The sequence below is a fragment of the Calypte anna genome, chromosome 19, assembly GCF_003957555.1.
Source record: "Calypte anna isolate BGI_N300 chromosome 19, bCalAnn1_v1.p, whole genome shotgun sequence".
Classification (NCBI taxonomy): Eukaryota; Metazoa; Chordata; class Aves; order Apodiformes; family Trochilidae; genus Calypte; species Calypte anna.
Window position 1 is genome coordinate 1301347 of NC_044264.1, and position 14164 is coordinate 1315510.

The 14164-nt window shown below is 41.5% G+C and overlaps 1 protein-coding gene across 1 annotated transcript in view; it reads right to left on the reverse strand.

Moving 5' to 3' along the window:
• Positions 1-14164, reverse strand: part of LOC115599383 (autism susceptibility gene 2 protein-like) — a 343618-nt gene that overhangs the window by 132370 nt on the left and 197084 nt on the right. The window contains exon 2 of the mRNA XM_030462660.1: positions 12501-12707. Coding sequence (XP_030318520.1) covers positions 12501-12707 — 207 coding nt within the window. The remainder of the gene's footprint in view (positions 1-12500; positions 12708-14164) is intronic.

Below are 14164 nucleotides of genomic sequence, written 5' to 3' on the forward strand. Positions count from 1 at the left end.
TGAGACTTAAAAAAAAAAACCAAAAAAACCCAGCAAAACAAACCTCAACATTTCCTACACATAAATGTTTTTGAAGAGTCATTAAAAAAAATCCTTTTATTGTATCTCCACTTCCGATTCAATTTGCTGTCAAAGGTCAGGAGCTAAAATATAAAGTTTATGCTAAAAGCAGGAAGCAGGGTAAGTAATTGAATAACATCAGGAAATGGAAGAATACTGCCATTTTCCTAATGGATATAGTACAAGGTTTACCCTCTCCAAATTGAATTCGAGGAGCTACTCTAATAAGGAGTTTATTTTTCTTCAGCTTGAATTTTAGCCTACAAGGTTTAAAGGAAAATCCTCCTGCAATCAAAAGGACAAAATGCTACAGCAGCTTTGTTTTCTAACAGACAGAGATGATCATTTCTGCAGGAAGAAGAAAACCCCCATCAACAGTGTCTTAAACAGAACTGGCATAGCAGGTTGGCTGTTTAATATACATGGGCTGGAAATAATTCTACTAAATCAGATCTCTGAATTATTCATGAAAAACAGATTTTCATGATTTAAATTAGAAAGATTTAAAATTACAAGCCTAGCATTGCTATTGATAGGTAAGGTCTCTTCCCCTCAAAGTGATGCTACAGTCTCATACAGTTCTACTCCAGAAACTGCTTTATGAATGTTCCAAAACAGTATGCAAAGTGCAATGCCACTTACTGCTTCTGGAAACAACACACCCACTGGTACCTTCTACAGAGCAGTAACAGCACCAGTAATCATTACACCAAAATGTATCATCATTATGAGGGGAATAGTTTGAGAGGGTGCTTTTCAGTATTTATTGCATACTAAAGCACAGGTTTGCTCAAAACTCTGGAAGTACAAGCCTTAGGACTGAAAATAATATCTATTCATCACCAAAACCACTTCCCTTCTTAAAGGGAAGACCAGACTGGAAATTTTACATCAAATCTCTCAATAGCATTTTGTCCTGACAGACCTTCCACGTGCTCCTCCTTCTCATATAGTTACTAATTTATAAATACAGTGCCACTAATAAGCTACAGGTTTTATGTCCCCTTATGACAGGTACTCACCTGCCAGGTCTGGTTCACTCTTTCAGCACAGCTCTGGTTTTTGACAAACTCCAGTGTCAGCTGAAAGGGCTGCAGAGCTTTGTTCTGGAAATGATTAATATTCATTTATCACACAGGTACCAAACCTTTCATCTGAAGATCTCCAAACACTGCACAAATTCTCTGATTAAACCTTTATGCCTTGATTAGAAATTGGTAGACAAGTTCTTTATGATTAAACACCATTTACATACAAAATGAACCCAAGGAACTGAGGCTGTGACCTCCCAGAGAGCAGAGGGCACCCAGCCACAGCTGGAGGGTTGTGGTGGATCCCACCCTGTCACCACTACCTGGTACCACCCCCTTTAGGGCTGTTATTGTCTTGAATTTGACTGATCAATTTGGATTTAATTATGTGGCAGTTTTATTCAGACTGCTGGAGTTGGTTCCAAATTGCATCTTTAGTAAACCCCCAACTCTGAGCTGCAGCTGAAATGTTAACACCTCATGACTGCAACAGAGTAAATGTAGCTCAGGCTGGACCAGAGTCCAGAGCAGAACAAACAGAACATCTGGGAGAACTCAAGATCCAAAGGGATATTTTATAGTAACAAATTCTGTGGGCTAAGGCAAATCCCTGCTTATTGAACCTTCTAAGTTGGCACAAGAGGTATTGAAACTCAGCTCTTGTGACAACTGCAGGGATCAGCCCTCAGCACTGTACCACCCAGCTCCAGACTTCATTTGCCAACACACCACAAACTCACCAGAACCTCATCATTTTTTTCTCCAGAACCAAAGCACAGGGCACTTGGAGACTTATTTTCTTAAATATAGGATCTATTTTCCTTCCCCTAGCAAGCTCTATTGAGTAAGTTCTATAGTTAATATCAAAGCAATCTGAAAGCTGCTAAAAGCTTGTAAGCAAGCAGGAAGAAATAAGGTGCTTTATAAGAGAAGAATATGTGTTAGGAGGAGGGGAGACTAAAACATTATTATAAAATGTTACACAGATTGATCAGTAATTTTACCAATTTCCACTTTTATTAACCCTCTGCCTGCTTCGAGCACTTAATCATTATTTTTATTTATATAAGTATGAGGGGGTATGTTGAACCAGATTAGAGTGAAACCTGCTCAGAAGGAAATGATAAGCATAGTTGGCAAAGATAAAAGTACCATGGAAAATATTCAGGCACCAAACATTTGCTGCTTTGTATGGGTAGCAGAGAATCCACCTGCTCTATGATTAAGTATTTTCATTAAAGTCTTGACAAAGCCAACCTGAAATCTCTTGAAGAAACAGAAATAAATATCAATTTCTAGTTCTACACCTTGGGAGACTAAGGGAGGGTGAGCAGGGTGTTCCAGGCAGAGGCCTCACTGCACTTTATGAGCAAATCTGAGTTTTTCTCTCTCATGCTCCTCTGCTCATGCAGAAGAGTTGTGTGAGAGGAAACTCAACTCTTCCTGAATCATGCAGGCTGCCCAGTCTATCTGTAACACAACTAACTGGGATGGCACCTGGGCATGGGAACTTTGAGGTCAGGGATCCAGCTCGCTGCTCCCAGAGACTTTAATGCCATAGAGCTCTTTCTTTTTATACAATCTAAATCACTTTCTGCCTGCAAAACAGTTATTTTCCTGCCTTCTCCTCCCACAACTTCTTGCAGGATATCACAAGGCTGTTGAGTTGAAACCTTAACTTCCTGCTAGCATCTATTTTACCCATGTCATCTTTTGCCAAAATTTGCCTTTTCCTTAAATAGATCTTATGCCTCATGGGTGTTCACACATGGGACAGATTCAGAAAGCTATCAATCCTCTTTTTTTGTCCTCATTTTGTGGGGACTACAGAGTGAGCATTCTTCTGATGTCTTCCATATTAGGATTCACTGTGATTAAACTATAAGAGCAATTCTTCTTCAGTTGGAGAAGCCAAACTCAATTTTCCTGAAAACAGGTCATTACAATTGCTCAGAGAGATCAACAGTAAAAAAACAGACATCTGGAAATCAGCAATGGCCAAGCACATGCTCCTGCCTTTTCCTGAGTGAGGGTGGACTTCACTATTACCTTGGGATTTCTTCAAGTAAGTCCACATATTTGAAATCTTTCCAACAACAAATCCAATATAGGATATAAATCTGAAGCTGGCTGTATATAGACCATTAAAAAATGGAAAGTTATAAGTATCAGGAATATGTATTTTGTAATAATCTGTGTGGTGTTGCTGATATTAGAGGCAAATTTCCAACAGCACTGGCAAAGCAAAGCCACAGTCACAGTGCAGCTGAGCTCCTCTGACAGTATTTTATCTTTTAGCAACAGTAACTTTCACTTGGGGGTAAATTTTGCTTATATAACTTTGCTGTATTTTAATACTGAGCAGAGAGAATTGTTCCAGTGAAAACTCAGGACAAAAGGCCAAGTTTGTTCTGCCTGTTCAGAAGTCATGGTCTTATGTAGTTATGGCCATGCTGAGTTCTTTAACTGGCAATGGAACTGATTCAAAACAGCCCTTGGAATTACTCAAGAGAACAGCAACCTACTCAGTGTGAAAAATTTGTTATGTCACACTTTTGCTACTAACAAAGGAAGCTTTCCCAGTGCATGTGGTTCATACACTATGAAAAGGATTAAATATAAGAAATCAGGGCTTATATTTTAAAGCTTGTTCTGTTTCCACGGGTTTGGGCACAAAGAAAATATTAAATGTCTTAATTTTATATATAAAAAAACCCAACACTGCAGCTCCTGAAAACACACAAAGTAGAAACTAACTGTCTCAGGGCTGAGGAAGATTATCAGTCAGTGTCCTGAGCTTTAGACACAGGTCATTTTTGCTGAAATGCAATAAAAAGCAGAAAGTATAGCAATACTGTGCCACAGCAATACTGTGCAGGTGGCTTCTGAGGTGACCAGAGCTGCCCCTCCCTGGCCACTCCCCAGAAGAAGGCCTAAAACCTCTGCCACAGCCCCACAGAAGCATTGCAAACCATGAAAGCAATCATGTGAGCTCAGGACCTGAGTTTCCCACTGCTGAATTATAGTTTTCTATGCTGGGGTTAGCACTGCAACTCATGCTGCCCTTGACTTTCTGCTTCTAACACCTCTTGGCCAAGAAGCAGCTGTTGAAATTACAGCTTCCCTCCTCTTCAGAGTGGCTGCAAGAGCAGGAGTACTGCCTTGGGTTTCAAGTTAATACAAGGGCAAGCCTATGGGTTAGAAGTCTTGGCTTCGGTTTAAGTTATTTGTAGAATACAAAATAAGTATTTTAACAAGTGCTGGAAGATTTCTTCTGTTAATTCAAATGGTCACTTTATTACACTGTCCTATAGTACTTAAGCTGCAGCTTAATTCATCTCCAAGTAGCCTCAGTCAAAATGAATTTTTTGCTGAATTCCTTATTAGTAGCATGCTTAGGAACTTCTAAGAGAGCAATTGATTGCATTGCACAGTTAAAGTATGGTTCACTTTCCAATACAGCACCTTTAATAATTAAGCTTCCAGTTAAGGGGGGTGCCAACATTAAAACAGAAAAGACAATCCTGGGAGACAATAACTGCTTCACACACAGTAATTTTTTATTATTTTTTACTATTAATCTCAAGGTATCTAATTGATTAACCTAGTTAGGTTAACCTTTTGTCACTTTGGAATTTGCTGGGAGTTTTACACTGGATGGAATGGCTGAGAGGGGCACACAGGGGCATTTTCTCCCACCAGCATTACCTGGCTGATGACAGGGTGGTGACATCTCTCTGGCAACTCCATTTCACAGCAGCATACACTGGAGCCAAAAGATGAAGTAAGGTGCAGCAGGGCAGAGCACAAAGCAGTGGCAAAATTTGCATTAGAAGTAAAAACATGCCAACATTGCTCATTTTCTTTCAAGCCTGATCACACACAACACAAGAGCAGGAGAAAGCAGGGGAGGCAGAGAAACCCTTCTTCTGCCACATCCCAGGTACACTTAGCTCACAGCATCGGCTGCAGAGAAACATAGGGGATTTAACACCCCACTATTTATTCCTTTTTCCATGTTGCCTCTGCTCTTCCACACTCTTCCTTGGCTTCCTACAAGCTCCAGGTAGACATACCCCTCTCACTGCTCACCATGGCAGGTATTAATGTTTGAGTCCTGGTTAAGAGGAAGGCCACATGGCCAAACAAATGATGTTTTAGCCAGAATGGGCAAACAGCAGCAAATAACCAACTTCTAAGCTTATATCCTTCTGCGTGTACAAATCAGGACCCCCTGTGCCTACACCAGAGCCTGAAGACACGAGGCACAAATGCCTGTTTGCTCTCACAGGAGCCTCTGAGCTGAGTATTTAATGCAAGAGCATACAGACAGGATCAAAACAGCAGTATATTATTAAACAATTCTCATGGTATCAAGTCTAAGATACGGGCATATTCTAATTTGGCTTCAATAAACAATACCTGGATAGAGTTTTTCTTGCCTTCAAGTACATACACTCATTCACAGCAAAGGGCCTTTGAAAAAAAAAAAAAAAAAAAAAAAGCCCTTTCCTTCCAATTTCATCAGTCCTGAAAGCAAAGCTCTCCATGGGGGAAGCCATTTTGAGTCCATGGGATTTCCCAAGATGTATTTTTAACCCATCTAGCAGGGATAACATCCTTAGTAATCAATTTGACTCATGATTACTATTTCAAAAGCAGGCTCATACCCAGATAAAAAAGCCCACTTTACATGGCAATATATACAGAACAATAACACTGCCAGATGGCAGAATACCGAACAGAATTAATTTCACACATGATGTTTTCAAGGTGTTAAAATATGTCACAGCTTCTGCTAATAAAACATCTTCCTCTTCCCTCCTTTTAAGAAAATGTTACATTCCCACCAGCCTGTATTTTACATTATATGTGTTTTCAATTCTGATAAGGGCAGCTGATTGCTTGCAAACCTAATTACAGTCAAATGAAAGTCTTTCAGAACCATCATTAGCAATTAGGACCCGCTGGATTTGCAGTGTATCATTTAGAGAGGTATAATTCAATAGCTTATTGAAAAATTGCAGGTGAAACTGGTGATTATAAGGAGGGGGGGGACGGGGACTGCCTGTGCCACGTCACTGCAGGCAAATCTTCAGCAGCTTCTAGGAGCAGCTGATCAATGAATGCAGGTGTTTGCTTCGGCGTGCTGCCCAGCACAGCTCCCAAAACATTAGCTGCATCCCATCAGCTCCCTTGGCCTCCTGAATGGCTCTGGATTCCACCTCATCTGCCTGGTTTTGCAAGGAATCCAAAGGGCCTACTTAGGAATTTCATTAAACCTGGAGGGGGAGCGGGGTGGGGGGAGATGTGCAGCCCATAACAACAGGCATGCCAAGCAACACATCATTTTTCAGTCCCTTCTTTAGAGAACAATGATTTCTTCTGTGCCCATGGAGCTCAATTATATATTATCAGGGCCCAGAAGTTGTTTGGATGCTTCTGAGCAGCTGGGGGCCTTCACAGATGACACACTGGATCTGGTGACTGCAAGTTAAGTGCAGCTGGAGATTTCTGTGGCCTCTGATCAGAAGTAAACAGCAGTTGAGAATCACAAACCGCTTGTAATTCAAGCACAGTTTGTCACCAGTGGTGGTTTCTGAGAGGGAAACAAGAGGGGCACCTGAACAGCAGCCCAGCTTTTACACACAATCTCTCTCACAGACAGAAATCCATATTCTGTGCATGTGTGCAAAATAAAGCCCAGTTCCACTTCAAGGATGGAATTACCCAATGGCCAGCATGAAGCACAGAACACTTGAACAACACGATGGTACCACAGCTAACACCGAGCAGGACAGCAGCAGGAACAATGTCCCTACACACACACCCCCCCCCTCATTTAACCCCCTAAAAAACCATGCTGCCCACCCTGGACCTGCACACAGCCCCACCACCTTACTTCTTCCCCTCTCCCATAAACATGTTCCTCCTTTTCCAGCCTCCAAAAGCTTCTCAAATCCCAGATAAACCCATCTTCATCACCCAAGCATACTCTCCCACTCATCACTACATGACTCACACTGCATGCATAACTGTGCAAAACACAGCTACCTGTATATGGCCAGTTCTGTATTTTAAGAGTTGTAATTTGATTTTTTTTTTTTTCAAAATAAATGCTGTTAAAAAAGCAGACTGACAAATTCAAATAAACAATGACCACAATACTAACACAGAGCAGACAAAGTTTCATCAAACCAGTGCCCCCTGCAAAGCCCTGTTGTTTGCAACATTTGCTTTGGGATGTTTTAATCTGTTACCAAGACTTACACACATCAAACCATGCTGTGCAGCTTGCAAAACAAGCAGCACACCTAGGCATTTCAAAGCTGTTGTGCTGGTATTTTGAAATAAAAAGAACCTCTTCGAAAACAGAATGGAAAGAACCATGATCTGGGTTTCCACTAAGGCAGTATCAGTGCTGCCCTGATGCCCAGCTGCTGCCTCGCTCCTAAGGTGTGTGAGTTTGTCCCACACTGGGTGAGGCAAGAACTATGTTTTCACTTCAATCACACAGAGCCAGACATCCAGCAGTGCAAAACCAGCCCCACAGCTTGCAAACCCCTCTGCTGTCCTGCCTGAGCTGTTTTCATGGCTTATGTTCCTTCCCCATCTTCAGCAGTTCTAGTCCCTGAAATCCACTGGCTGCCACTGAAGTAATCCCAAATCCCAGCAGCTATATAAAAGGAGATTCAAGCTTTTTATCACCCGTGATGGGTGTGTGCATGTTGTATGCAGTATTTCCAAGGGCTCTAACCTCACACTGCACAAAAACAGTTTGTTTTCTTTTCCCTTGCTGCTGCACAGAGCTACAAGTTGGAAGTCAAAGAAATGAAACAGTTCTCCATGGCTGTATGTAATACTTGTAAGCTGCTATTGCACTCCCAAAGCCCACCCACAATTTCATTTTCAATTAACAGCTCTTAGAAAAGCAGCAATGAAAGCAGTTGCTAAAGAGCACTCAGATGTCATTGAGAGACTGCAAACCCAAACTGTAAATAGCACATTGTAAATGGCTTGTCACCACACAGCTCTCACTGGAATCACACTGCCACTGACAATCAAACCCATCTGCTCAGCTCCCCAACCAATGTCACCACAAACCATGCAGCTACCACCCACCTCCTGCTCTGCTCCCATCACCTGTCATGCATGGGCTTGTCTACAAGCAGGCAAAAGCCACTCCTGAGAGTCAGAGTGATTAAATGCAGATCACACAGGGGTGATTTCAGCCTCCCCACCCGAGGTTTGCTGCCCTGAAACACATGAGCACCTCTGCACCAGAGAACAAATGTGCTATAACTGTATCTGCAACACAATTAACCACACGGTGTGAGCAAGCAGTGGGGACAGGGGACAGCAGTGGCATCCAGATCAGGCATCAAAAGCCTGGCAGCCTCCAGTTTAAGATGTATAGATTCAGGGTGAGACTGACAAGGGGACCGTGGACCAAATCCTGAGCAGGAAAAGCTTCAATACTTCCCTCCCTCCCCTTTAATTGATTGATGTAACAGACTACAAGGTTACAGCAAATACTTTATAATGCTTGCAGCTGATGACTGCTAGAGGCAGTGGTGTATTTTGTGACATTCTTTCCATTTTTCCTTTATCTCATTAAAATTTACCTTCTAATCCATCTCTCCATCATGAGTTTTCTTCCCTTTATTCATTATCTGTCCCTTATTTATTACCAGTTTATCTTCCTCCTTGAGCTTTCATGCTATCTGGGATCTGATATTCTGCACGTGTGTTTGGAATCACGCAGCAGGAGCAGAGCCCAGCAGCAGCTGGCTCTTCTCTATACCTAAACCACCTCACATGCCACTTGCCCAGCACAGATTGCTGGCTTAGAAACATATGCCAAAGGCAATGTTTTTCTGCAAGAAGGCAGATAAAACTCCCAGCAGATCAAGAAAACAGTGCAGCAAGTAGCAGAGGTAGCAGAAGTGTCCTCTGCTCTTTCCAAAGCACACACCCAGTGAATAAAGGGAAATGGTTCTTCCCTCTCACTACCAAAATACTCTCAACACTCCAGCAATGAAAACTCATTGCACTGAAAGCTCATTGTTTCCCAATATGCCCCTGGAGAAGGCAATATTCCAGAGTATTACAAGATTCCAGAGTACTTATAGTAAGGCCACATCCAAGATGGAGACTCCCTGGTTACAAGGAGTCCCATGGACAAGGCAAAGGGCAATGGACACAAGGTGCTCCTTGGGAGATCCCAGTTGAATACAAGAGGAAATTTTTTCCCCATGAGGACAGTGAGACATTGGAATGGTCCCCAGGGGAAGTGGTGGATTCCCCCACTTTGGAAAGTTTTAAGTCTCAGCTTTATGGGGTGCTGGGACATCTCACATGAACAATAATATTAGAAGGGCTGGACCAGGTGATCCTTGAGGTCCTGCCAACCTGACATTCTGTGAATTCTCCTTGAACCTTGAGGACCAAGTACTAAAAAAATGTTGACACACTTTTACTAGTTTAAAAATGCTCACTTTAGGATTTCCAAATGATTTTTGTAGAAAACACCTAAAAACATGCCAACACCAATTAACGTAAAGGAAATTAAATCTAAAACACTGGAGAACTATTCTAATGAGTCTTATGTTTGCTTAACACCAACTAAAATTTCCTTGAGGCACTTAATAAGTACATTTATAAAAGCTCATAAAGCAGAGTTCAAAAGTCTACTCACTAGTAAAATATGAGCCTTAATTAACCTAAAGTTTCACATTTTCTGGATTTCAATAAACCTGTAGGCATTTCAGCATAGCTGGATAAATACCTGCAAGAATACTGCAAGGATTGTCTCTGAAAACTAATTAGCAGTCCTTCCAATAGCTGACTGCAACTAAATCTCTTTGAGGAGGGAGCTTCATGTTGTAAATCCTGCTGGTGAAAGTAACTTCCAGCAGATAACAGATTTCACAGAAAGATGTATCAGGCAGGACTGTTAACTACTGGCAAAACAATGAACAAGATCTCCAGCTATAAAACATTTCCCAAAAGGGACAGGCAGCAGCCAAGGTCTTATACCCCTCTGTAGGCATGGAAGTGAAAGCATCACCACTGCATCCTGCCATGCAGTTCTGCTACTCCCATACCAGAAATCAGGATTCCTCTGGGGACAACAGGGCTAAGATACAATTTTTACATACAAAACACATTGCCCTAACATGGCAAGGACTCCATATTTATCCAGAATACTGAAAACTAATTGGGTTTGGACATCCCTACTTGTCAAGCACAAAACACCAGTGGACCCAACTCTTGTTTTTTGTCATCTGAGAAGGCTGAGAAGCAATTGCACTTCCCATTGGGAGCCCAGGAATTCAGTGGGAAGGAGCTGCATGAGAAAACAGACCCAAGGTATGCAGCCAAGAGTAACCCTAGGAATAAAAGTGGCGTATGGTCTGAGAAAACCATCCTCAGAACTTACCATTTTTCTCCTTTTTTCAAGGCCTCCATGATTTGTCTTAAAAGGAGACACAAAATGCTTACCAGAAATACTCTGTATAAAGGCTGTGGGCAAATCTTTTCAAATAAGCTTTACAGTCTTTTCCATTGCATCTTTTTTCCACATCTAAGTGCCAAAGCCACTTGGATTTGTCAGCACCTAAACTGTTCATGAGACTAAAATGTTCTTATCTAAGAGGCTATACCCCTATCAAATGTATTACATTTATATTGGGCAAGATATTTTATTTCCTCTCAGCCTTATCCCCCAGGAATTAAGCAGAGTACTCAGATTTATCAGCTAAAAGGAAAACCATTTTCCATGACATTTGTCAACTCAATACCTTCCAAGCCACTGTATGCTTAAAACACAACCTTCCAAAAAAAAAAATCTCCAGCAGCAGTAAGGCTTATTCCTCCACTGCTTAAGTACCAGCAGAAAGGTTTCAGGGGAAACCAGGGGAATCAAGCAGTGCACAAAGCAACCTTTACAAGGACCAGTTCCTCCAGCACAAAGCACCTACATTGACCATTTGAAGTACTAAAAAGGAACAGAGTGAAGACTGCCCAGGTGAGCACAGAAGACACTCAAGGAAATGCTTCGATATCTACTTATAAACATTGCATCAATTATCCTGAAGAGTTTCCCCACCCCCCTTTGAAATACAAAGTAAAAGTAAATTACAGTAAATACCTTTCATGGATGTGGTAGTGTAGAATAGGCATTTTACAATTTGTTTGCTTTGCTGAAGCACTGTATAATCCCTAATTTTATTTCTACAATCAGTATAGGCTTAAAAATAATAAAACATATATTCACCACCTTCTGTTACTCTGAATATCAATACAGAAGAAAAGTCAATGTTCTTTTCATCCTTGATGTTCCTCCCATTTCCCTGAGTTCACAAAATGAGAAGCAGTGAATTCTCACTGTTTTCAAAGTTTCTCTGCAAAGCAGTGTTTGGCTTGCACCCAAGAAGGATAAAGACTCATTTAATGAATATCAACCAACTTCATTAGACATATACAAATTTTGATTAAAGTCATTAATATCATTCAAATTGCATTCAAAGCTCATCTCTTTATTGCTATTTTAGACAAGTTTTGCAGACAATAAGCCAAATGACCATATAGGCACATTCTTGTCTTAAAATGCCCACCTTTAACTCAGCTTTTTTATATATACTAAACATAGAAAGGACACATTCACAAAAAGCAAAACATAGCTCTTTTGCCTGCATTCTGCTCACCAGAGAAATCACACTTGTCATACTTTCTTCTTTTTTAAAACCAAGGAAGGTTAACACTGCACAGCCCAAGATTTCCAGCCTTAAGCTTTGTAACCTGTGATGCTATCTGCTCACTTTTGTCACACACCCCCCAGAGCTGCTGCAGGGAGGAACACCAGCACTGGGAAGGCAGTCAAGTCTTGCTTAGAGGTAGGTGATTAGTAACCCAAAAGAGCCCACACCAGTACCACTGACATCCTACAAATGAGCTCCTTGCACTGTAATCAGCCTTAGAGCTCTGTCTTGATTAACAGCTGCCCCTCTCACAATTACCTCACCTTTCCCTTGATGTTCTCAAGGGGGTCTTGTGCTTCTCTACCAAATCTAAAGACAAACCATATTTATAGCTCACAGTTGGCCTAACAGTGTAATAGAGAGACCACATTTGTTTGCCCTGACAGTTTCCCAACCAGCCCATGGAAAGCTCTTCCAAACTTTGTTCATTTATTAATCAGCTCAGCTCTGGCATCACCACACCACTTACTTTCCCCTCTCCATTTCTTCCAGCACCAGGACATGGGACCAAGCAACACCCAAAGAACAAATCTACTATGAAAGGGTTAAAACAAGGGGAATGCCACATAATGAGAAATCTGCTTCTACACAGCATATGCCACCAGCCAAAGCCCTCCCTCCCCACCACAAGTAACTTGTGTCCTACCTGTCTGAGGCCCTTGGGGATTTTCTTCCTTTTCCCAAGGTGCTGGCAAAGATTCCGATCATTTTCCCGGTCGGAGCTGTACTGGTGGTGAAGTCTGTTCTTTTTTGGAAGATAGGAGAGCCCATTGGTGAGTGCTTCCCGTTTTTTCTTGGCGAGAGGATTCTGTCGCTTCTCCACCCGTTCCTGAGGTTTCAGAGCTACGTCCTTCTGCAGGGAAGGGAGAGAAGAAAAACACAGGGGTTAAAATATGGCTCTGCTTTGCTCAACCTCTTCAAGCAGCCATTTGGAGCCACCAGCAAAGCTCCCTCCAGGCAGTGCTGCAGTCACCAGACAAGGACAACATAGTCTGGTGTTTACTGCATCAAAAGAGGGAAAAGCAAAATAAAATTTAAGCTGAACCATAGAACAGAAGGGACCTTAAAACTCATCCAGTTCCAACCCCTGCATGGGCAGGGACACCTCCCACCAGCCCAGGTTGCTCCAAGCCCCATCCAACCTGGGCTGGAACACTGCCAGGGATGGGGCAGCCACAGCTTCCCTGGGAAACCTGGGCCAGGGGCTCAGCACCCTCAAAATAAAGAAGCAAGCACAGAGAAACAGGTACATGCTCCTGTTGATACTGCCAGCCCTGTAGTTCTCCAACACATCTTGTGTATCACAAGTAAGCATGTGTTCAGAAGAAAGCATATGTTTATAGTCTTTAAATTAACAATTGTCTTTGATTTCAACAAGGCTTGGCTTTGAACACTTATTTATTATTGTTTGTATTTGACAAGGCAAGAGCTGACATAAATCCAATTAAAGCCAATGAATCTCAATTGACTTCAGTGGGCATTCCCCTCAAGCCTTATCTAAGCAGATAATTTCCCAATCTCAGGGGGTGAAGAAAGCAAAAGGGGAGGGGGTAAGGTGGGGAGGAAGAAAAAGCTTGTGTTTGAAAACTTTGTTACTGACTTTAATCACCAGAATCAATGTCTGTCTATAAAAAAAAAACCCAAGACTTGTAATAGAAACACGAGTTTTGTCACTTAGCCTACAGCTATTTTATTTTCCTACTGATAACGTTCAACACACAGAATTAATGGGTTTGTTTCAAATAAATGTTACTTGAAAACCAGTATCTCCAGTTACACAAAATTAAAGTCAGAGGAAGAAGAGGCTGGGTGGTCATTGGGAGGAGAGAATTAGAAGCTATTAGAAAGGTGTAAACTACAATGCATATTGTGCATCTAATAAATACAATTTGCTAAGTCACATCTACTCCAAGAAATCCTTATGCAAGAGTACAGTATTGCCCTATAAGGGGCATATTACTGAAACAGTGTAATTCTTTAAGCATATTCTATTAACATGCCTGCCAGCTTTGATCACTTAATATTATAACTGCCAGCAGGAAAGATATTAGGCTGTTGGACCCTGTCTCACAGAAAGATTTAGGTTTAGGAGAACAGAATTCAATTTATGGCATCTTTCAATGTAAAAAATCAAATAAAATAAAGAAAGCCAACAGCAACAACAAAAAGATATGCCTAAAGGCAAAAATCAATTTGGCTTTAATTAAAGTATGCTCCCTAAATGCCCATCTAAAGCTTCACATAATGCATAACTAGAAACAATGAGCACATTAATTAAACTGGGACAGTCAACATTCAAATTTGATATTT